The sequence below is a fragment of the Desmodus rotundus genome, chromosome 10, assembly GCF_022682495.2.
Source record: "Desmodus rotundus isolate HL8 chromosome 10, HLdesRot8A.1, whole genome shotgun sequence".
Lineage (NCBI taxonomy): Eukaryota > Metazoa > Chordata > Mammalia > Chiroptera > Phyllostomidae > Desmodus > Desmodus rotundus.
Genome location: NC_071396.1, coordinates 19,507,226 through 19,531,021, shown reverse-complemented (window position 1 = coordinate 19,531,021; position 23,796 = coordinate 19,507,226). Strand labels below are relative to the sequence as shown.

At 50.6% G+C, this 23,796-nt stretch overlaps 1 protein-coding gene across 3 annotated transcripts in view; it reads right to left on the bottom strand.

Annotated features, from left to right (window-relative positions):
• GNG4 (G protein subunit gamma 4) overlaps positions 1 to 23,796 on the bottom strand; it is a 54,353-nt gene that overhangs the window by 11,529 nt on the left and 19,028 nt on the right. For 2 of the 3 annotated variants that reach the window (XM_053913441.1, XM_045196596.2), the window contains exons 2-3: positions 17,627 to 17,734; positions 14,244 to 14,478 (exon numbers count right to left, since the gene is read on the bottom strand). In XM_053913441.1, coding sequence (XP_053769416.1) covers positions 14,244 to 14,330 — 87 coding nt within the window. In that variant the 5' untranslated portion in view covers positions 14,331 to 14,478; positions 17,627 to 17,734. The remainder of the gene's footprint in view (positions 1 to 14,243; positions 14,479 to 17,626; positions 17,735 to 23,796) is intronic. The other variant, XM_024561904.3, reaches the window with a different exon arrangement.

Below are 23,796 nucleotides of genomic sequence, written 5' to 3'. Positions count from 1 at the left end.
CCCCCCCCCCCCCCGAGAAACACACAAAGTCAAAGAGGCTAAATACCATGTTATTGACAATAAATGGGTTAACAATGAGATTAAGGAAGAAATCAAAAGTTACCTTGAAACAAATGAAAATGAGAACACAACAACCCCAAATTTATGAGACACAGTGCAAGCAGTCTCAGGAAGGAAAATCATAGCATTACAGCCTCAGGAAACCTCGGGAAACAAGAAAAAACTCAAATGAACAATCTAACTTTACACTTAAAGAGACTGGAAAAAAAACCAAATAAAGCCCCAAGTGAGTAGAAGGAAGGAAATGTTAAAGATCAGAGCAGAAAGTAATGAAAGAGTGTAAGGCAACAACACAAAAAATCAATGAAACCAAGAAGTGTGTCTCTGAACAGATAAACAAGATTGATGAACATTTGACCAAACCCATGAAGAAAAAAGAGACAGGAACCAAATATTCAAAGAACAGCTAACACCTATCCTATACAGACTATTCCAAAAAATTCGAGAGGAAGACTCCTAAGTTCATTTTACAATGCCAGTGGTATCCTACTTCCAAAACCAGATAAGGACCATACAAAGGAAGAAAATTATACACCAATATCACTGACGAACATAGCTGCTGAAATACTCAACAAAATATTAGCAAACCGGACCCTGCAGTACATTAACATGATCATACACCATGATCAAGTGGGCTTCGTTCCAGCGGGGCAAGGCTGGACCAGTATCCGTAAATCAACAGACATGATACATCACATGAACGAAATGAAGGAAATCACATGTATCATAATAGATGCAGAAAAAAACATTTGAGAAAACACAGCACCCATTTATGATAAAAACTCTCAGCAAAGTGTGAATAGAAGAATCATACCTCAACATAGTAAAGGCCAACTATGACAATCTATAGCCAGCATCGTACTCAATGGGCAAAAGCTAAAAGCATCTCCCTTAAGATCAGGACCAAGACAGGGTGTCCACTTTCTCCACTCTCATTCAACATAGCACCGGAAGTCCTATCGACAGCAATCACACAAGAAGAAGAGAAAAAAGGCATCCAAAATAGAATGGAGGAAGTGAATTGTCATTATTTGCAGATGACATAGAAAATCCTAAAGACTCCACCAAAATCTACTAGAGCTAGTAAATTAATTCAGCAAAGTAGCAGGATACAAGATTGATTTTCAGAAATCGGTGGCATTTCTATGCACCAGTAATGAACTATGAGAAAGAGAAACTAAGAAAACAATACCGTTTACTGTTACAACAACAACAATAAAAATAAGGCACCTAGGAATAAATTTAACCAAGGAAGTAAAGGATCTGTGCTTGGAAAACTATAGGACACTGAATAAAGAAATTGAAGATACAAATAAACAAAAGCACATACTACGTTCATGAATTGGAAGAATTAACATCATTAAATGTCCACACTACTCAAAGCGATCTATAGATTCAACACAATTCCTATTAAAATACCAATGGCATATTTCATGGGTCTAGAACAAATATTCCAAAAATTTATATGGAACCAGAAAAGACCCTGAATGGCCTCAGCAATATAAAGAAAGAAGAACAAAGTTGGAGGGATCATGATACCTGCTTTCAGACTATACTGCAAGGCCAGTGTAATTGAAACAGCCTGGCACTGGCATAAGAACAAGCGTATAAGTCAATGGAACAGAACAGAGAGCCAAGAAACCATCCCACACCTATATGGTCAGTTAATATTTGACAAAGGAGGCAAACCCATACAATGGAGTGAAGACAGTCTCTTCAATAAATGGTGCTCAGAAAATTGGGCAGGTAAATGAAAAACAAAATCAAACTAGACCACCAATGTACACCATATACAAGAATAAATTCAAAATGGATAAAAGACTTAAGTATAAGTCACAAAACCATAAAAATCCTAGAAGAAAACATAGGCAGTAAAACCTTAGACATCTCTCATAGCAATGTTTTTTGTGTGTTTTGTTTTGTTTCATAAATTACTTTATTGTTGTTCAATTACAGTTGTCTGCATTTTCTCCCCTCCACCTCCCCCACCCCAGCCAAACCCACCTCCCTCCCCTGCTTCCACCCTCCTCCTTGGTTTTGTTCATGTGTCCTTTATAGTAGTTCCTGAAAACCCTTCTCCCCACTGTCCCCTCCCCACTCCCCTCTGGCTATTGTTAGATTGTTCTTAATTTCAATATCTCTGGTTATATTTTGTTTGCTTTTTCTTTTGTTGATTAGGTTCCAGTTAAAGGTGAGATCACATGGAATTTGTCCCTCACCACCTGGCTTATTTCATTTAGCATAATGCTCTCTAGTTCCATCTATGCTGTCGCAAAGTCTTGTAGCAATATTTTTGCAGATATGTCTCCTAGGGCAAGGAAAATAAAATAAAAAGTAAACAAATGGGACTATATCAAACTAAAAAGCTTCTGCACAGCAAAAGAACCCATCATCAAAATGAAAAGACAGCCTGTTGAATGGGAAAACATATTCGTCAGTGATACCTCTGATAAGAGGTTGATTTCCAAAACACATAAAGACCTTCTGTAACTCAACACCAGGAAGATAAACAATCCAATTAACAAATGGGCAGACAACCTGAATAGACACCTCTGAAGAGGACAAATAGCCAATAGACATCTGAAAAAATCACTAATCGTCACAATGATCTCTCTGATGATTAGCTCAACGTCACTAGTCATCAGAGAGATGCAGATTAAAACCACAATGAGATATCACCTCACACCTGTCAGATTGGCCATCGTCAATAAATCAAAAAACAACAAGTGTTGGGGAGGATGTGGAGAGAAGGGAATCCTTGTGCACTGTTGGTAGGAATGCAGACTGGTGCAGCCCCTGTGGAAAATATTATGGAGTTTCCTCAAAAAATTAAAAATGGAACTGCTTTTGACCCAGCATTGCCACTTCTGGAATTATATCCTAAGAAACCTGAAACACTAATTCGAAAGAATGTAGGCACCTCTAGGTTCACTGCAGCATTATTTACAATAGCCTAGATTTGGAAGCAGCCCAAGTGCCCATCAGGAGACGAGGGGATAGAAAAGCAGTGGTACATTTACAAAATGGAATAGTATACAGCCATAAAAAAGGAAACCTTACCTTTTGCGGCAGCATGGATGGGTCTGGAGAGGATTATGCTAAGTGAAATAAATCAGTCAGAGAAAGACAAGTGCCATATGATTTCACGTATATGTGGAATCTAATGAACAAAATAAATGAACAAAGTAAATGAACAATCAAAATAGAAACAGACTCATGGATACAGAAAACAGAGTGACAGCTGTCAGAGGGGAGGGTGAAAAGAATGATGGGATTAAGTAAAAACACCAAAACCCTCACAGACACAGATGACATATGGTGACTGGAGGGAAAGGAGGGTGGGGGGAGATAGAAGTGGGTAACGGAGGTATAAATGGTGATGGAAGGAGACTAGACTTTGGGTGGTGAACACACAATACAATATACAGGGTCTGGAAGAAGTAAGGCCTGCTTGAGTGTGGTTGGTAGGGTAATAATATGGGTGTCATAATTTATAGTTTTAATTTGAACATTTCACCTAAAATGTCCTAGGGCGTGCTTGAGTGTGATATTGTTATGTTACAGAATGACATGCTTATGATTTTGTAATAACAGATTTTGTAATAAAAAAGGGGCATTATTTGTGCCAGACCCTGTACAGATGATTTATTGTAGAATTGCATACCTGAAACCTATATAATTTTATTAAGCAATGTCACCCCAATGAATTCAATAAAAATTAAAAGGAAAAAGAAAGAAAAAAGGAAAGAACCGGCAGCCCGGGCACAATTGTGGAATTTTACCCTCCCATTGCAGAGGAAATGCAGTGATTAAAACGGCCCAAGTTAGCACAGACTCCGGGTGGCTGCACTGTAATTACAAGGCCTGATGATGGGAGAGAATGTTGCAATTACTATTGTCACGTTCCATGACGAGACAAGACGTAATTAGCACTCCGGCGGCGACACCCACTGCATTGATCCTTCGCATCTACAGCAGAGTGCCTCACACCTGCTTCTCAGCAGTCCCGGTCTCTTCAACAATACTTGGAGTCATCCACAGGCATTTCTGATGCCTGTTCCTCTCTCCACCCCAAGTAAACAAAGCAGGACCGCAGCGGAGAGCGAGGCCCAGCTGCCGCCCCAGGTGCTGGCCTCCCGACAAGGTCAAACCTGGTGCTCACTCCAACCGAGAAACCCTCTGCTGGCCTCCCCCAGGGAGCCCGCAGGGCAGTCCCCATCTGTGCTGGTCCCCCCTCTAAGTTCTGGGCCAACACTGCATGGACATCCTGTGAATTTTCTTTTCTTTCTTCCAACCTTGGGAAGTATTAGAGGTCAACACACGGTCCCTAGGGCTATTGCTAGATACTCCCATATTATGATGCCATGTGCTGAATGTTTGTGGGCCCCCCCCAATTCCTATGTTGAAGCCTCAATCTCCAGTATGACAGCGTTGTGGGAGGGTGCTTTGGGAGGCGATTAAATCACAAAAGTGGCACCCTCATGAATGGGATTAGTGCCCTTACAGGAAGAGACAGCAGAGAGAGGGTCTGTGTCCCCACCATGTGAGGTCACAGAAGAAGGCAGCTGGCCATCCGTAAACTGGGAAGAAGGCTCTCACCACGACCTGACCTCTGACTTTGCAGCCCCAGACCCGGGAGAAATGACGTCCCGTTGTTCAAGCACCCAGGCTGCGTGCTCTGTCGGAGCAGCAGGAGCTGACGAAGACCTGTCTTCCAGGATCCCAGCAACAGCTCTGCGCTGGTCTAGTCGATGCTGGCAATCCTCACTAGCTGGCTTCTGGGCAGAGGCTACTGCTCGGCCCCGGGGGCCCTTGGCCACAGGCGGCATCCAGCTGGGCGTGGGGATATGTGCGAATAAATGAGCATTCTAACAGAGATTCCCCCTCTGGATGAAGTCCAAAGTCAAATGTCCAAAATAATGGATTCCCTACTGTTTACCATCATCAGCATGAAGGGTTTTTTTCACGTCAAAAGTTCACTGCAGCCCTGACCACAGTGGCTCAGTTGGTTGGGTGTCATCCTGCAAAGTGAAAGCTTGCCGGTTGGATTCCTGGTCAGGGCACGTGTCCCTGGTATGGGGTTCGGTCCCTGGTTGGGGCGTGTGTGAGAGGCAACTGATCCATATCTCTCTCTCACATCGATGTTTCTCTCCCTCCCTTCCCCTCTCTCTTTAAAAAAAAAAAGTTGCGCACTGAGAGGTAAATCTAAGATGCTTGAGAGTTTGAATATTCCCAAATCACCCTACGTAAGAGCCTTTGCCACCAGAAGAAACCAGCCCTCACTGAACTCGTTTAGAATGACCCGCATCCAACCTGGACCCCGACTTAACCAAGCCCTTCAAAGGGACGGTACGTACATGTCCCACCTGACTCTGACCACCTCTCCGCTCTGATACATCCCAGTTCTCCACAAAGGAAGCTGACATTCCATCACTGTACTAGTTCACCAAAAGAGTAATTTATTTGGTGCTAGAAGCTGGTGAGTCATTCAAGAGGGTGCTGGGACTTAGTTAGAGGTGAAAGGTGAACCTAACAACCAGGATCTAGCTCAGCAGGGTTCCAGAAAGTCAGTGGCATCGCTGGGGGGAAGCATGGGCTGTGAGTCAGGAGACAATGACCCTGGCTGAGCTGCCCTCAGCACTAAGGAGCTGGTCACCTGGGGGAGACCGGCAGGGCTGAAAGGATGTTTGGGAAACAGAAAAAGGAAGTTTCTCAGGAATTATTGGGTGATGGGAGGCCCACAGTGCCCCAACCAAACACCCCCTCGAGGTGGGGGGCCTTTTTGTTTTTCAAATGCATCTTTGATTTAATTAAAAGATTTTCCTCCTTTTATCTGATAGCTGTTCTAGAACTGTTCATTCGTATCCCCTTTTCTTTGAGTTTATTTCTAAATTTGATTGTAGAAAGTTACCATCTGAGTCGATTTATTTCTAACGGGTAGACATTTCTGGTAGAGGACGCAGAAGTGAAGGGAGGGTTAGACGGGACTGTAAACTGGAGAAAGCTGGAGCCTGGAAGGGTGACGTGCAGTTCAACCAGGCACACTGGACAGCAGACCTAGAGACACTGCCTCCGGACCTCTGGCAGGTCAAACGGCAGGACTTTTATTTATTTTCTTCTAGAAATGTCATTCTTTCGACCTTAACGTCATTCATCATCTTAATTACATCCCTGAGCTTCCCCCTCGCCATCACCTGCCAGTCCTCTATCAGAACGCCTCCCCGATTTTGTCCTTTTTCAGTTTTAACCCTTTGTTTTTCACGATAATCTTTCTTTCTTTCTTTCTTTTTTACTTTATTGATTGGGAAATTTTTGCCACATAAAAATTTTAAATGCAGTACTTTTACTTTATGAACTCGATTTTGTGGTACATTTGGCCTTTCCATGTTCATATTATAAAACATCTGCTTCTGTTTTCCTACTACTTTTATGGTTTTGTTGCATTTAAATCTTTAATGCAAGTTGTGGACTGAATTTATCCCCCAGACTCAGATGTCAAAGCCATAATCCCCAAAGTGACTTATTTGAAGATAGTGCCTTCAGGGTGGGAATAAAGGTTAAAAGAGGCCATAAGGGTGGGACCCTAATCTGATTGGGTTGGAGGTGTTTCTAAAAGGAATAAACACCAGAAAGCTCTCTCTCTGAGTGAGCACGGAGGACAGGCAGTGAGAAGGCAGCCGTGTGTACCCACAGAAGAGAGGGCTCAGCAGCAGACGTCAGCCCTGGGGGCTCCTTGATCGTGCACTTCCAGCCTCCAGAACCGTGAGAAAATCAATTTCTGTTGTTTAAGCCACACAGTCTGGTTTCTGTCGTGGCGGCCCGAATAGACCAATAGAACCCATCTGACATTTATCTGGGTACAATCAGTGATGGATGCAGCTTTATTTCCCAAAGCGCCAGCAATTCCCAGCAACATTTATTGACACGCTGCTCTCAATGAGTTGAGGCCCATCCAGATCGCAGTCCAGATTCCCCAGGCTCGGGCCTGTTAGGCCCTCCCCTTCGGTCCCACTGATCTGCCCGTCATCGATCTTTCGGTACTATGACTGTATAGCACACTTTCACACCTGGGTGAAAATTCGACAAGTCTTCCTCATGGAACACTCATCCTTGCTTTTTCAAAAAATAAACTTCCTGGATATTCTCACACGTTTATTCACCGAATTGAATTTTAGAATAACAATTTAAAGTTTGCTTTCTTCAAATACAGAAATAGAATTTTGATTGGATTTGCATTCAATTTGAAGGTTAATTTAAAGGAATAGACATTTTTGCAATACTGACTCTGCCTGTTCAAGAACAAGGTATCACTATCTCTTTTCCAAGTCTTCTTTTATGCCCTTTTATGTTTTGAGTGTATTTATTTATTTAATTTTCGCCTGAGAACACGCTTATTGATTTTAGAGAGAGCGGAAGGGAGGGAGGAAGAGAGGGAGAGAAACACTGATGTGAGGGAGATACATCAATCGGCTGCTTCTTGCAGGCACACCGACCAGGGACTGAATCCGCAACCCAGGCGTGTGCCCTGCCCGGAATCGAACTCGAGACCTTGAGGTTTTGGAATGATGCTCCAACCAACTGAGCCACACCAGCCAGGGCTCAGGCTGACATTTTATTCTCCACCATTAGTTCCACTGTATGTGGTCGAAGAATGTGCCATTGAGGGCAGCTTAGAGAAGAGTGTTCTTGGTAGCTGCTGGATAAAGTTATATATAACCATGTATATGTACTAGACAAGATAGGTAAGCACATACTAATAAATAAAATTAATAAGGTTGGTCTATTACATATATATTAATTTTATTTCTGAATACATGCTTACTTGCCTTTGGTCTAGTGTATCCAACAAGTACTGGGAAAGACACACTAGTCTCTTAACCAGCTTGTCAATTTTTCCTGACATTCTTCATATTTTGCATTGTGAATTTTTGATATAGTTGGGTCATATGGTAAGACTATGTAGAGCTTTGTAAGAAACTGCCAAACTGCCTTAGAAAGTGGCTGCACCACTTTGCATGCGCCCCGGGAATGAATCAGGGTTCCGCCTGCGCCACATCCTCACCAACACCTGGTGTTGTCGGTGTTTCGGATTTTCGCCATTCCATTAGGTGTGTAGTGGTAGCTCACTGTTGCTTTAATTTGTAATTCTCTAGTGATATATGATGTCAAACATCTTTCCGTATGCTTCTTTGCCATCTGTACATTCTTTGGTGAGGCATCTGTTCAGATCTTTTGCCTTTTTTAAAAAAATGGGGTTGTTTTCTCATTGTTGAGTTTTACAAGTTCTCTGTTCATTGTGGGTATTAGTCCTTTATCAAAGCGTGTTTGCAAAGACTTTCTCCCCATCTGTGGCTTGTCTTTTCACGCCCTCAACAGTGTCTTTCATAGAAAAGTTTTAAATTTGAACGAAGTCTAGATCACCAATTTTTTCCTACGTGCACGTGATTTTGGTGTGATATCGAAAAACTCATCACCAAACCCAAGTTCACCTGGATGTTCTCCCATATTATCTTGTAGACGTTGTATAGTTTCGCCTTTTACATTTAGGTCTATGATTTCTTTTGAGTTAATTTTTGTGAACGGTGTAAAGTCTGTATCTAAATTCTTTTTTTTCCCATGTGGATGTCTAGCTGTTCCAGCCCCATGTGTTGGAAAGACTATCCTTTCTCCATCGTTTTGTCTTTGCCGCTTTGTCGAAGATCAGTTCATGTATCTCGTGGGTCTATTTGGGGGCTATCTCTTCTGTTCCACTGATCTGTCTATTCTTTTGCCAGTGCCACTGTGTCTTGATTACTGTAGCTCTATAGTAAGTCTTGAAGTCAGAGTTCATCTTCCAGCTTCGTCTTCTCCTTCAATACTGTGTTGTGACTGTGAGTTTTTTTACCTCTTCATATAAACTTAAGAATTAGTTTGTCCATATCAACAAGATAACTTGCTGGGGTTTTGATTGGGGTTGTGTTGAATCTATAGGTCAAGTTGGGAAGAACTGACATCTTGCTAATATCGGGTCTTCCTATCCAGGAATATGCAATATCTCTTCATTCATTTAGATCTTCCTTGATTTTGTTCATGAACTTTGTAGCCTTTTGCATAGCGATATTGTACAATATATTACTTTCGGCCTGAGCCCCTTTATTTTAGGTTAATGACTAATGCAAAATACATTCTGTTTTTTAAATGAAATCTGAGAGTCTAAATTCGTTGTTTGACTTAGCACTTATTATTAAGGTAGATATATTTGGGGTTGCTTCTGTTGTTTTATTTTTTCCTTTTCTATTTTTACAGTCCCTCTTGTTTTCTAGTTTATGGTTTCCTTCCATGTGGAAAACTATTTGTAACATATCATATGCAAGAAACTCTTACTAATCATAAGAAAAGATAAGAACCACAGTAGAAAAGTGGGCCAAGGGTAGGAACAGGCAATTCGCAAAAGGAAGATTTAACGTATGAAGTTAGTTTAACCACAGTGGGTCCATGAAATACAAGTTAAAATTATGAGGTGTCAGCCATCAAGAACAGGTGTGCCAGAAAGGTAAGCGCTAAGTGTGAGGAGCAGGCGCCCTGGTCCCCTGTCCCTGTGCCACCACCGCTTTCCAGCTGCCTGATCTTGGGCAAGTTACTTAACCTCTGCAGTCCTCAGTTTCCTCCTCTGTAAAGTGGGACTGTTAGCAGCAGCTACTCACAGAATGGTTGGGAGAATCGAGCAAATTTAATATAAAGTTTTCAGAACAGCAGATAGTAAGTGCTCAACAAATGTCGCTCATTCTTGTTACCGTGGTTATTACCTATTATCTGTCAAATTGGAATGACTGGGAAGAGGTGGGGGGACAGAGACGTTGCAGGCTGATGAGAGAATAAGCTTTAATCTCTTTTCACAGAGAAACTTGGTGACGCTTCAGACACTTCAGGACGTAGTGCCTCCTTTGACCCAGCAACGCGCAGTCTGTGGACACTTCCCGGAAGGGACAGGCAGACACGTGCAAGTTCGTCTACCACTTAACACCGAAAACTTGGAAATGACGAAAACGTCCAAGGACAGGAGACCAGTTAAGGAAATTAGCGTACAGTAGATCAGATGACGGAGTAAAAAGATATTAAAAAATGACATTTTAGGAGAGCATTCACCGACCGGGTCTATGATCACAATGTACCGCTCAGTGAGAAATCCGTTTATGAAAAGTCCTAAGTGTACATTATAACCACAATTTTATCAAAGGAAAACTAGGTGAGCAGCCACATGGAAAAATGTGAAAATGTACTGGTTCCAGACCTTTTAAAGTTTCTTTTTATACTTTTCTATTTTCCAAAATTTTCTACAATAAGTGCCATGTTCACGGACAGAGAAAGAGCATTGCTCTCAAAATGAGGACTGAAGCCCCAGAGGCTTATGCTGTCTCGGTCCCACTGTAGGTGGCCGGGTGTCTGCCACATCCTCTGGGGACACCCACATGTACGCTGCACAGTTACGTGTGTGACAGACTCTCTGACGCTCGCAGCTAAGAAATCTTAGGAGGAGCAGTGTATATGTGAGGTAGACCTCGAACACCCATAAATCCAATTTGGGGTCCTCGTGTCCCTGTCTAAAATACTGCTCACCACGGATTCTCTTTTCTTCGGAGCACCAAAGCAGGAAAGCTCAGTGTCAGAAAGTAGATGGAATTTTCCTTTGCTTTCGTAAAGTCATTTCCCTTTTTCAAACTGCCTTCTCCAAACGCTTCCTGACTCTGATGGAGGGCTGTCATAATGTGTCATGACATCACGACTTTTCTTGGGGTTGCCTCCTGCCAGCACCACGGTCCCTTCCCAGTGCCTCCCAGGCATTCCCCTGCAGCGCCCGCCTTTCTGTCCCTGCCCTCGAGGTTCGCCTCTGCGGAATGCAGGCTGACACAGAACAGCTCGTCTCTCACCAACAAGCAGCAGACAAGCCTGTGTGGGCACAGCTCGGCCCAATGGCAGAAGTGTCCCACACTTCACAGAAGGTGAGCGCATCCCACAGACGCTCCAGCGGCGGCTTGGCCGGTTCCTCCCCGCCCCGGCAAGTCTGGCAGCTGTTACACGTCCCTGGCTGAGACCTACTGGTTTCCTGAAGGTGTCCATCCACGTCCAGAGCTCGTGTGGGATTGACCCAAACCCAGCATTCCCCTTTCCTCTGGGGCAGGGGAACCAGGCACCCTATGGGGTTCCCAACAGAGAGGCGGCTCCCGGAGGCCCTGCTGGAACCTGTGCCCGGCCTGCTCCCACCCTGGGCCTCCCCGGGGCGGGGGGCGCTTTCTCTGCAGCTGAACTGCTCCCAGGTGCACAGGCCGGCGCTGAGCCTCCTATGCGTTGCTCGGCTGGTACCTGCCGTGACTGCTACACAAAGTCTCTCTACTGGGTGATCAGTGTCACGTACGTGCCCCCGACAGAACTGCACGCTGCTGGAGTCCCCGGTGAGTGGGGACGAGAGAGACGCTATGGGTGTTCTTTCCCTGGGGACCAAAAGAGTTTCTAAAACAGTTGTCTTTTATGTACTCTTCATTCCCTTTTTCAGGATCCTGAGCACTACGCGTTTGCTTCTGGGAAGCACACGGGTTCTATGCTGGGTCTCTTGTGCGTACGACAACACGGAGGACGTTCACACTTTTTAGCAGCTGCCGCTGGTTCTCAGAGAGGAGCACCCACCTTTGTGAGGGGCGCCCTGGCGAGCTTCCAGGCAGGATGGAGAAGAGGCCTGAGTTTGCCAGGGGAGCAGGTGGGCCCCTGGGGAGAAGGCTGGGTGGGGGCAGGAAGGATGCTGAGGCTGTGTGTGTGGAGGGCCTCTGGGCCCCGCTGGGTCGGGGGCTGGCCGCGGGTCACGTGCTACAAGATCTCCCTCCCTTCTGCGCCCCCACAGAATTGGGAACAAAGTCTACAGGGCACTAGTGCTTTCGTGTAAATGACATTTGAGGGGACAAACAGCACCTCAGGGCCACAGTGGGTATTTTGGCTACAGTTTTCCTCCACGAACTGCCCAGGCCTCTTTGAGTTCACACTGTTACTTTTTATTACCTTTCAGCGCAAACAACTGCTTAGTGCAATTATCTTCCCCCCGCCCCCCTCTGCGTTCACAGACCTCCTTTTCATCCCATGAGCCTGCCTGCCTTCCTGCCTTCCTGCCTTCCCTCTTTCCTTGCTCCCTCCTTCCCCTAGACACTCCTCCCAGCTCCATAAACCAAAAAGCCCAGAGGGAACTCTGCAGGTGGCCGCACACAGGTGGTCTGTGGGGCCCGTTCTGCTTCTGTGTGGATACCTGCTCTCACCTGGCCGTCCTCTGGGCCCCACCTGTGGCTCGTCCTCCTGGGAGCCAGCTCTGTGGGACTCATTGCACTGATTTCTCCCAGGGCCTCCAGCTGTTCTCCTGTAGCTTGGTGCCCCCCTCCAGGGCCCGGGGCACAGTCCCCTTCTGCAGGGCTCCCACACAGTCAGCCTGTCCTTCTCTCCCTTCATCTGGACCCGACACTCTGTCAGAGTGCGGATGGCTCCTCTCCTCTTCGGTGCAGCTTCCCCCTGCCACCCACCGTCCAGGCTCCCTTCTCCTTCCTCCCTTGCAGTGACCTCTCACCCACCCGGAAACCCTGGTTCTGCACCCCGCCCCCGCCACCCTCCTCCTCAAGGTCCTTAGCAAGGTCAATGTGGAGTGTCCTTGACGGCTCCCTCTCTTCCTGCAACCCGCCTTTTTTACCTGGCTAGTTGGCACCCACACGCTCCATTTATTCCTGCCGAGATTTGCACCAAGCAGATTTCCCACCAAAGCCAGAGAGCCCTGAATCGAGGCGCGTCTGGTGCCTACAACCACGTGTGAACGTCACGCCCAAATGGCAGTTTACAAATCTCCGTGCAGATGTGGAGAAACAAACCCTCGCCCATCGCTGCGGGGAGAGCGAAATGCGCTGGCCTCCGTGGAAACCAGTGTGGCGGGTCCTCAGGAAGCTGAAACACCGACTTCCTGCGTGGCCCAGCAGTCCCACCGCTGGGCCACACCCTGAGAACGGAAAGCAGGGCGCAAACCCTTGCAGCCGTCTTCACAGCGGCACCATTCACAATGGCCAGGGGGTGAAAACAAGCCAAGGTCCCTCATCGGATGAACCGATGAATAAAATGTGGGGTGTCTATACAATGGAATGGTATTCAGCCATAGAAGGGATGAAATTCTGATGACCTGAATGAATCTCGAAGACGCATATCAAGTGAAATGAAGCAGACACAAAGGACAGATACTGCATGATTCCACTTATAGGAATGAGGGGCCTGGAACAGGCAAATCCATAGTGACAGACAGCAGACAGAGGTCGCCAGGGGCTCGGGAGGGGGCCGGCGAGCTCCTGAATAATGAGAAGAGTTTGCGTGGAGCAATGACAAGTTCTGGGGACGGACCTGGTGATGGCCTCACAATAGTGCATCACACTGCGTCCCTTCCTCGGCTCCTTATGTCACTCTGTGCATGGCTCCTGCCTCCTGGGACAGCGTGCCCCCTAAAGCCCCGGGGGAAGGCAGTGACTGTCCTATGGTAGCAGGAGCGGGCTCTCTGGCTGTCACTGGAGCATGAAGGTAGGTCTCGGCGAGGGGCCTGCCAGAGGGAATGCCTGCCTGCCTTGCCCAGCCCACGGAAGCCTCAGGAGCCTCCCACTGCCCCCAGGGCTCTGTCTGTTGTGAGCCTCAGGTCCATCACAGTCAAGGAAAATGAACAGAATTTCAGAGCCTCCTGCCTGCTTCCCAGTGGCATCTGGAGAAGAGGTGGCTTCAGCCGGCTTCAGCCCTCCCAGCAGGATGAGCAGGGCCAGGGGCGGCCGGCACCTTCCTGCACTTTCCCCGAAGGGACGTTTGCCCAGCACAGTGCAGGGCTCAAAGCTTTGCTCCCCAAAGCGCCCCTGTCACAACATCCAGAGCTGTCTAACCTCAGAGTCGCTGGATTGGGGAGGAAAACCACGACTGACCTCATTGTGGAGCTCCTTCTCGCTGACCGGCATGACAGCACAGCTCAATGGCACTGCAGGGACTGACCTCACTTCTGGGGGCCCCTCACAGCGCTCGTGCTTGCTGTGCATCACCTGGGCCCGTGGGCACGCTTGGCCGCCAAGCTTGGGTGGGTGCTCTGCTGGGGGACGTTGGACGCAGAGGGCCATTGTGGGCAGGGTGTGGGCGGCGGGGTGGCTGGCAGTGCTTACCTTCACCCGGTCCATGCACGCTTCCATCTTGAGCTGCTCCACGGCCTTGCGGGCCTGCGAGATGCTGGTGGTGCTGTTGTTGGACATGCCCTCCTCCGTCCTGCTGCCCTAAAACAGCCCAGGACACAGGGTTGCAGGTGCTGCCTTCCCGAAGCCGAGGCACAGCCGTCCTCGGCATCGCCCGCCTGTCACCCGCCACAGGTCTGTCCAGCCGGTGCGTTCCGGAGCACAGGTCCTGGGGTAACAGAAGGAGTGCCCACCACAGTGACGACACTTGTGTGTGCAAAGACTCAGCCTGGGGAGAGGGAGTAGCAGGTCCCAGACGGTCCGGTCACTTTGCTGCCCCCACGACAGGAAGTAATACCTTGACATTTGTACAGTTCGATTCTCTCTTAGTATTGCAATGAGCCATTCATCCCCCCAGCAGCCCACGAAGCTGGCAAAACACACTGCTTCCAGCACCCCCTCCCCACGCCCAGGAGGAGGACCTGCAGAACATGCCACCAGCTGAGCCCTCCTTCATGTCCGGGTGGAGCTGGGGCCCCAGCACCTGGGAGTGAGACTCACTGACCCTCACTGGTCTCACTTCCTCTCTGTTAGCGTCCCCCACCCCAGACCACGGCCGGGCTCGGACACCACCCTCTGACCACAGCAGCACCGTGTCCCTCCACGCTGTCACCTGAATTACAGCCTGTGCGTGCTCTGGTCACCTCCACAGGCCACCTAAATGACAGGACCGGCACTGCCATCATTCACTCCCAGGAGCTGTCCTCTTGCCTTTGTCCCTAGAACCTGACCTGAGTCATCCGGCTCCGTGCCCGCTCCACTCACACTGAAGGACACTAAGTGTGGCCCATGCTGGGGCTGGCGCTTTCAGCCAGTGACAGAGCAGCCTTCGCGGGTCCTCAGAGTGGCCACCACCCCCTTCCCAGTCACCCCCTTCCCCTCCCCACGGGCTCAGTCTTCAGTCTCTATTGTTTCCCACCACCTCTGACACCACACCCTGCATACCAACCTCGCTCCCACTGAGTGGACAGACGGCCACTCAGTCAGGGCCTCCTCAGCCCCCGTCCCCGCCCCACCCCGTGCCCACTCCTCCCACCGCCGCTCCCCTGCACCAGGGCCTGCTGCTGGCCACCCACCACCACTCCCAACAGCCGTCCCAGCCAGCAGGGCCACTGGCCGCTCCAGGGGCTGAGATGCCACCCTGTCCCCCCCTGCCTTGCTGCAGCCGGGCAGGAGAGCGGGAGCAGTCCTCACCAGCATGCCGGGGACTGGCAGGAAAGCGTTTCTCCCTGGCGGAGTGTGAGAGGGCAGACACCAGCCCTGGCTGCCTGACTGAGTCTGGTCCTACTGAGCACTGGGGACTGACCCGGGGCCAGGTCAGGACACTCAGGACACACTGACGCAGAGTCCCACCCGGGGTGGGGTCTGGGCGCTCTGCTTCTCCCTGGGAGTCATGTTCCTGCAGCTGGGCCAGGTGGTGGGCGGTGGGTTGGCTGCAGCTGGAAGCACCCTGGCTCAGGGGGACATTCTTCCCTTGGGGGGACCACCCCCTCCCGGCGGCTCGGCCCCCTCACCCCGCCTTCCCCACCTCGTCCTTGTTCCTGGTGCCTTTTCCTCGGCCCACTCAGATCTTCTTCACCTTAAAACCACCACCACCAACGAAGCAGGGAGCTCTCCCGCCCGGCTCCCTCGCTGCCCAGGAAGGAAGTGGAGTGGAAGCTAGTGGGGCGGGTGCAAGGCCCCGAGGGAACTAACCGTGGGGATGCGGAGCAGCCAACACTGGGCGCAAAGGGCCGGCCACACCCCACCCGCCCCAACCCTGTCCCACTGGCTGCCCTCAGCTCGCTACCCTGTTTACGAAGTGGCTCTTGCCCCCCCCCCCCCCCCCCCCTGGCAGGGACTGCACGCTGTCACCTGCGTTCATACTCTCTCCGTGCGCACAGCCTCTTGCAGGGCGGGAGCCAGGACCCAGCCTGTGACCCACAGCAGCACCGGATTCCGGCAGGTACAGGGGGTGGAGACCCACGTGGCTGGGGTGCCCTCCTGTCACCAAATGGCCTTGCCAGGAGTCCCAGGTACCCGCAGGGCTCTCAAGATCAGTCCTTTCTGAACTTCCCGGGGAGCCCTGATGCTGTGCCCACCCCCATTGTGGCTGGCCTGTGGCCCACCCTGAGCGGCCAGGCTCCCAATCGCTGGAGGTGACGCCTGGAGGCTCGGTTTTCCAGTTCGGGGACATGCCAGGGAGGCTGGTAACTGAAGTCCCCAGCTCTCCTCCTGGCCTGGCCACCCCTGCTCACCTGCCTTGGGAGTGAGGTGGCAGGGGCCTCGTCCCTCAGGTTAGGCAAGGCCGCCCAATGGGACAGCTGGCAGGGAAGGAGGAAATGGATTTGCTGACTGGAGCTAAAGATAACCAAGTCTGAAAGATGTGACCCTGTGGGAAGGTCCCTAAGCCCCAGACCGCCTGGCCAGGTGCCTCTGAGTTCCCCTCGAAGAGCACCCTGCCCTCTGAGGCTGTCCAGGCACCACACGCTTGTGTGACCTGGTGGGTGTCTCCCTCCGTGTACATTCGTGAGTGTCTATAGCCCACCCCGACCCCACAGGAAGAATGGGGGTGGGATGAGTGCAGGCAGAATGGAGCTGACCTGACTGTGCATCCTGGCTACACCGGACCACGGACTCACTAGGCTCCCGGGTGTCCAGGGGACAGAGGGGAGGCAAGCTCGCTGCTCGGGGGAGAGGCTCTGGCACTGCTGGGCGCTCTGAGTCCCCCACTCCCAGACGGGTCCCATGCACACAACTCAGTGAACGCCGGGGCAGCACGTGGGGTGGGCCCCCCGCCCCAGGGCTGCTGATCTGACTTGACTCGGGCACAGCGTTTAGACTTTCTGGATGAGTGGACAGCATTGTGCCTTCTCAGCCACCCTCCCTAACAGGACGTAGCTCCAGGAGCCACTGATACATTTTGTCCGGCAGAGGGGCTCAGTCTGTCCCTGTGGGAGATGCCTGAGGGACCAGTGAGCACAGACTGCCCCCTCCCCAGCCTGAAGGGACCAACCAGTGTGGATGGAAGGGAGAGGTGGGGTGCTGCTTGACCCCCCTGGAACAGGGAACAGCTCTTGCTCAGGGGGGCACAGAGCTTGGTTCCCCAGCCGAGGCCCGGCATTCACCCAGAAGGCTCACTTCCCCTCCCCCGCTACCCCGACCCTGGTGGGGGTGCACAGACAGCTGTCAGAAGAGGAAAGTGGCACTGTGAGCACCAGGCCACAGGTGAGGGACCCTGACACCCCCTCACCCCAGGTCCACATGTCGCTGCTGGAAAGATGCCTGTTTTTCAGAGAGAACTGTTCTTATACAGGAGTCATCATTTCTTTCCTTACCTGCTGAGAGGCAGCACCGTGACACACCTGGGCAGGGGACAGGCTGGTGGTGGCAGCAGCTGACAGCTGTCAGAAGAGAGGCTGGTTCAGGGCTCCTGCTCCGAGGCTCTGAAATCACAACCAGAGACGAGTCGGCAGGTGCAGCACAAGCCAGGTGTCCCCCAGGCGGCCCCGCTCCCACGGTGCCCTCTCCTTGTGCTCAGCAGCTATCTGTGGAAGCCTGGGGACTCTGGTACCAGAGCACAGGAGAGCCAGAGGCAGGAAGGGAGGCTCCCAGCCAGACACAGCTGCCCAGGCTTCACCGCACCGGCAGCCCCTGACCTGCACGCCCCTCCCACTCGCTGTCCCAGCTCCAGCCCGACTCTGCCAAACAGAAACAGATGTTTCTTTCTTATTATGAAAAGATATGTCCATTGGAGAAAATGTGGAGATTGAGGCAATTAGAGCAAAGAAAGTAAAGACCAATGACAGCACCTGGTCTCAGAGACAACTCTGGTTAACACCCCAACGTGCTCTGTTCCCGCATGTTAGAGATAACCCAACCGGGACCCCAGGACGCTTACGAGAGGGGGTGCAGTTAGAGGGCTTCACGGTCTCTGTAAAGCTGGGGACACCCACAGGGAGGCGATGGCCCGGCTCCCCCTGCAGAAGGTCCAGCTCTGGGACGGGCCACCTGGAGTCCTGCTCGAGGGGTGGCCCGCAGGATGGCACTGCTTTCGGCACAAAAGTGGAGGGCAGGTTCTCCTAATGCCCAGAGCAATCATTCGCTCACCAGCCCTCCACCCCAGCTTTAAGATACGTTGGTTTGAGTTGTCACGAAGATTTCACACACTGGGCAGACATTCTGGAGCATCCCCTGGATAATGGGGGTCACACGAGCTTGGAACAGGGCTCTAAAAGGGAAAGAGATCCTAATTCCCCCGATAAGTCATAACCACGGTGGCAGCAGAGGACGCAGACTCTGTGTGTCGGGGGGGGGAGGGGCACAAAGTGGCATATCACCTCATGTGACAAATTTCGCCCTTTCTCACAGTCACTCCAGGAAGGAGACAGGTGTCTGGACCCCTGAGCCGAGCAGCAGAGAATGAGAAGCTGTCTACAGCTGTCTACAGAGGCTGATCGTGACTACAAGTCTGCGCCCATCTCTACGAGGAACACGTGTTCCTTTTTTGTTCTGTGTGAGGCCCTGAGAATGTGGAGCCTGCTCTCAGGGCAGCATCGGTCTGCGGAGACGGCTGCACAGACACGCCTGTCCGTGATCACCTGCACCGCACGCACTGGACAGCACGTGCTGTGATGTCCAACACCCGCGCAAATTCAGCGGCCCGCGCCCTAATGACGGAGCATGAGTGCCTGCCAGCTGTCCGTTCCTCCTGCCAGACCCCTTCATCCCACCTGCAGTGATTCAGCCTTCTTGCTCGGTCTGGGTGCGGCCCCCACGGCAGGGCAAACCCAGTGGCCATCAGGAGTCTGGGAGCACGGCCTCTGCCCTGGAGGGTCTCCCCTGCCCTGCACAGGGCCACCCCCCGCCCCACGGCGCCTGTCTGCTGTGGACTTCCATGCCAGCCTATCCGTGTCCTGCTGGGCAAGGGCTGTCTCAGCAGACGGACCGAGCGGTGCAGCTGAGACCAGGTGGTCTCATGCTCTGGGACCAGTTTCCAAAGGCTCCAGCTGTTGGCAGCTGCATTTCGTCTCCTATCATTTCCTGCTTGAAGTAAAAATATACATTGAAACGCTTGAATTAAAGAACTTATTGAAGTGAAATTCGTGTAGCATAAAATAAGTCATTTTGAAGTGACAGGTCAGTGGTACGGTCACAGTGCTGTGCCAGCACCGCCTCCTCCTGGCTGCATGGCATCTCCATCAACTCAGAACACAGCCCCATAGCCCTGCGCACAGCCCCAGGCAATCACCCATCTGCTGTCTGTCTCCCTGGATTTGCCTGTCTGGACATTTCACATAAATGGATTCGCAACATGCGACTGTTCACGTTTAGCTTATTTCACGTAGCGTAATGCTTTGGGGGTTTATCTACTTTGTAGCACATATCAGTACTTCCTTCCTTTTTATGGCTGGACAGTATTCCGTGACGTGGATATACCACCATTGTTTAACCATTCATCTCCTGATGGACACGGGCTGTTTCCACCTCTGGCTATTGTGCGCAGTGCTGCTGTGGACGTGGCTGTATCTGTATTTGTTTGAGCGCCAGCTTCGAAGCCCTTCACACCCCCACCAGCAGTGTATTAGGGCTCCAATTTTTCACATCCTCCCAAACATGTTATTTTCTTTCTTTTTTTGAAACTGTAGTCATCCTAGTCGGTGTGAAGTGGGACCTCACAGTGGCATTTGCATTTGCCAAATGGAGGTTGAGTATCTTTTCACACGGTTGTTGTTCTTATTTACTTTAAAAAACTGTCAACAGAAAGTTGCAAGTAGAGGACAGACATCTTCTTCCCGAACCCCGTGAGTGCAGAGGCCAACTGACCCCCACCACCCCGGGCACTCTGCATGTCCTACGGGCAGGGACACTCCCTCACAAACCACAACACAGCCGTCGGCGCCAGGAAGTTAACGTTGGCAGTGACCACCCGCTAACCAGCCCAGAGACTCGGTCCCAGTTATCAGTTACGTCCTTGGCCACAGAGGATGCCACTCGGGACACACTGCCTGCAGTTCTCATGCCTGAGAAGGTCCTTCAGTTTGGGCGATGTCGTGTTTCCTTGTGACACTCGGGTGTTATTCTCGGGCAGGGAGACCCCGGAACGCGCACTGCTTCTCGTTTCCTCTCAGGGGGCACGGGGCTTCAGCTTGTCCCCTTACTGATATTGTCACCATGTCATTAAGGTGGTGTCTGCCAAACTTTTCCACTCTGAAGCTAGACTTAAAAAAAAATCCTCACCCAAGGAAATGTTTATTTATTTTAGAGAGAGAGGAATGGAATGGGGAGGGAGAGAGAAACTGATGTGAGAGAGAAGCATCGATCAGTTGCCTCCCATATGCGCGCCCACTGGAAATCAAACCCCCAGCCTAGGTACGTGCCTTGACCGGGGACTGAACCCGCAACTTTTTTTGTAAACGGGACAATGCTCCAACCAACTGAGCCACCCAGCCAGGGCCAGTCATGGGTTTTCATTCTGCGATTGTGGGAAGACACTTTGAAACTGCAAAACTGTTCCTCGGGCTCTCAGAGCACATGGATTCTCGAACAACACAGGTTTGAGCTGCATGGGTCCACGTACCAGCAAATACATGTTCAGGTGACCCTCCACTTGCCCAGTTCCACATCTGCGGACTGGACCAACGGGGGACTGAGAGCAGTATTTCTACGGCTGGGAGTCCCCGCACAAGGAGGGCTGACTGCCTGCTCCGTGCCATTCTGAAAGAAAGGCAGGTCGTCTGAGGGTTTTCGCATCGGTGAGGGTCCTGCAACCAACCCCCCGTGGATGCCAAGGGACAACTTTTTTAAGTTTTGGGGGAGTCAAAAGCTGTACGAGGTGGAGTCAAAAGCCCTAACGAGAACCACAGCCTGGGCGGCCAACCACAGACATGATTTTCTCTCAGTCCGGAGTGCAGAAGTCCCAGCTCCGGATGTGGGCAGGGCTGGTTTGTCCCAAGCCTCTCTCTCTGGCTTTGCAGGTGGCCGCACAGGGAGCCCCTCTGTGAGGGTCTGTGTCCTAACCTCCTCCTCTGAGGAAGTGGCTCAGGGGCAGTGAGTCAGAGTGGCTCAGGACCGAGCCACAGGACCCCATAATTACCTCTCTAAAGGCCTGTCTGCAATACAATCATAGTCGGTGATAGTCGGTGACATTTGGTGACATTCTAAATTTGGTGGGGCACACAATTCAGCCCCTAACCCCACCCTCTGGGCCCCCAAATTCGTGTCCTTCTTACACGAAAAGTAAATTCACACCCATCCCAACAGAATAAACGTTACTCTTTGTCAACATCAACCCCAAGTCCGGAATCTCGTCTCAATACCCCTAAATCGAGTGTGAATCAAGTGCAGGTGAGGTGACTCGTCCGGAGGGAAAATCCCTCTGCAGCTGCGAACCTGTGGAACCAGGCCGTTACCTGCTTCCAAATTCGGACAGGTGACACGGAGAGGACAGGCCTCCCCACCCGGAGCGCAACCAGAGCAGGAAGGGGCCGGGCCCCGGCCAGACTCTGCAAGGCCCCTTTGCACCACATGACATTGTTTCTGTGGAAAAGGCGATTTTTACAAAGTGGGCAGTGACAGAGAAAAATGATGCTTTTGAGTTTTCCGTGTAATTTTTGAGAAAAGGGCAAATGCTGGCACCTTTCAGCTCAGTGCTTTATTCAAGAAGAATAAGTTTTTTGTGAAATTTCTAAGGGCAATTAATTTTCTCATTTCTGGTAAATGATCTCATAAAGAAGAGATGACTTTGTGCCAACGTATCAGGATTTTACTTTACATCGTGGGTGTGTGTGAGAGAGAGGGAGACAGAAGTGTGTGTGAGGGACGTGTGACGTGCGTGCGTGTGAAAGAGGTGTGTATATGTAATTTATTTCCCCGTGCCTTTGCTCTCTGGGGGTAGTTTCATCGCCCTAAAAATCCTCGGAGGATCCGTCCAATCCCTCCACCTCCCCATTCAGAGGGACAGGTGTGGTAGCTAAAAACAGATGTGGTCCAAGTCTTTACAACTTGTGCTTCCAAAAGCCTGAGCTGAGTGGGGAAGAATTCCTGGTAGAGGAAACAAATGCCTTGGCAGAGTGCAGATGGAGGCCAGGTTTGGAGTTAAAAAGCTGCCAGCCAAAGACACCTGGAGCCACCAGAAGCTTCGGAGGGAGGCGGCTGTGTTGATATATTGATTTGGACGTCTGGCCTCCAGAACTGAGAGAGAATAAATTTGTTTTATTTTTGTTTTAAACCACCCAGCTTATGGAAATTTGCTACTGCAGCCCCAGGAAATGAATACACTTGGTCTTCACATTTATACACTGAATTCTTTCTGTGCTTCATCCTTAGCACTCACATCGCACCGAAAACTGACACCAACGAGATAAGCAAGCACACGTGGAGCCTTTCTGCTGGCTTCACGACTGGAGGCCTGTCCGGAAAAAGTCCAGCCATGGTTGATATAATGAGAATGGTTTGCGCAACATGGATGCCACCTGGCAGCCAAGGAGAGGGGACTGGAATGCACATGTGTGAACAATGATGACTTCACTGTACTCGTCAGTGGGGCAGTAGACACTGTTGAGTGAGCATGTGTACTTGTGTGGCTGTCACATTCAAAATGACCGAGTGAGTAGAGCAACGAATCTGCCTCAAATTTTGTGTTAAGCTTGAACATTCCTCCATGGAAACTATTCGGATGACTCAGAAGGCCGCAGCTGTGGGCACCTGGTGATTGGCAGCTTCATCACCACAATGCGCCCACTCATGCATCATGTCTTGTGCAGAGTTTTTTTGTGAAACATCAAATCACTCAGGTGACTCAGCCCCCCTACAGCCCAGATTTGGCGTCCTGTGACTTCTGGCTTTTCTCAAAACTAAAACCACCTTTGAAAGGGAAGAGATTTCAGATCATCGATGAGATTCAGGAAGATATGATGGGGCAGCTAATGGTGGTTGGGAGAACTGTGTGAGGTGCCAAGTGGCCTCCTGTGAAGGGGACTGAGGTGTCATTGTCCTGGGTACAATGTTTCTTGTATCTCCTTCAGCAAATGTCTCTATTTTTCATGTTACCTGGCTGGATGCCTCCTGGACAGACCTCGTATTTCCTGCTGGCAAGAGGACAGTACATAAGCAGTAGGGAGGTTCCGAAGTGCGGGCTGTGGTACAAGCACACCACTTCTGCATGCCGTTAGATGGGCTGACTGACTGATTTAAAAGCCTGTCCCTTTGTGCCTCACCAACCTGCATGATTAAACTAGAAGTCCCAGCAAACAAACAAACAAACAAGGCAAGCCTTGGCCAGAAGTAGGAGGAAGAGTGGGGTCACCCCATGACCAGAGTGGCCCTCTGCACTAGCCAGGTGGCTGCGGGGTGGGGTGGGGACTCAAAGCCTTCTCAGGTGAGGCACGGAAGGTTGGCAAGACCTCAGAGCAAAATGGCCACCTGGTTCCTGAGGGAGAGGGCTCAGGGGCAGCCTTGAGGAGAGTGTTCTGCCCTAGGCGGGACCCAAGAACACCAAGAACCACCA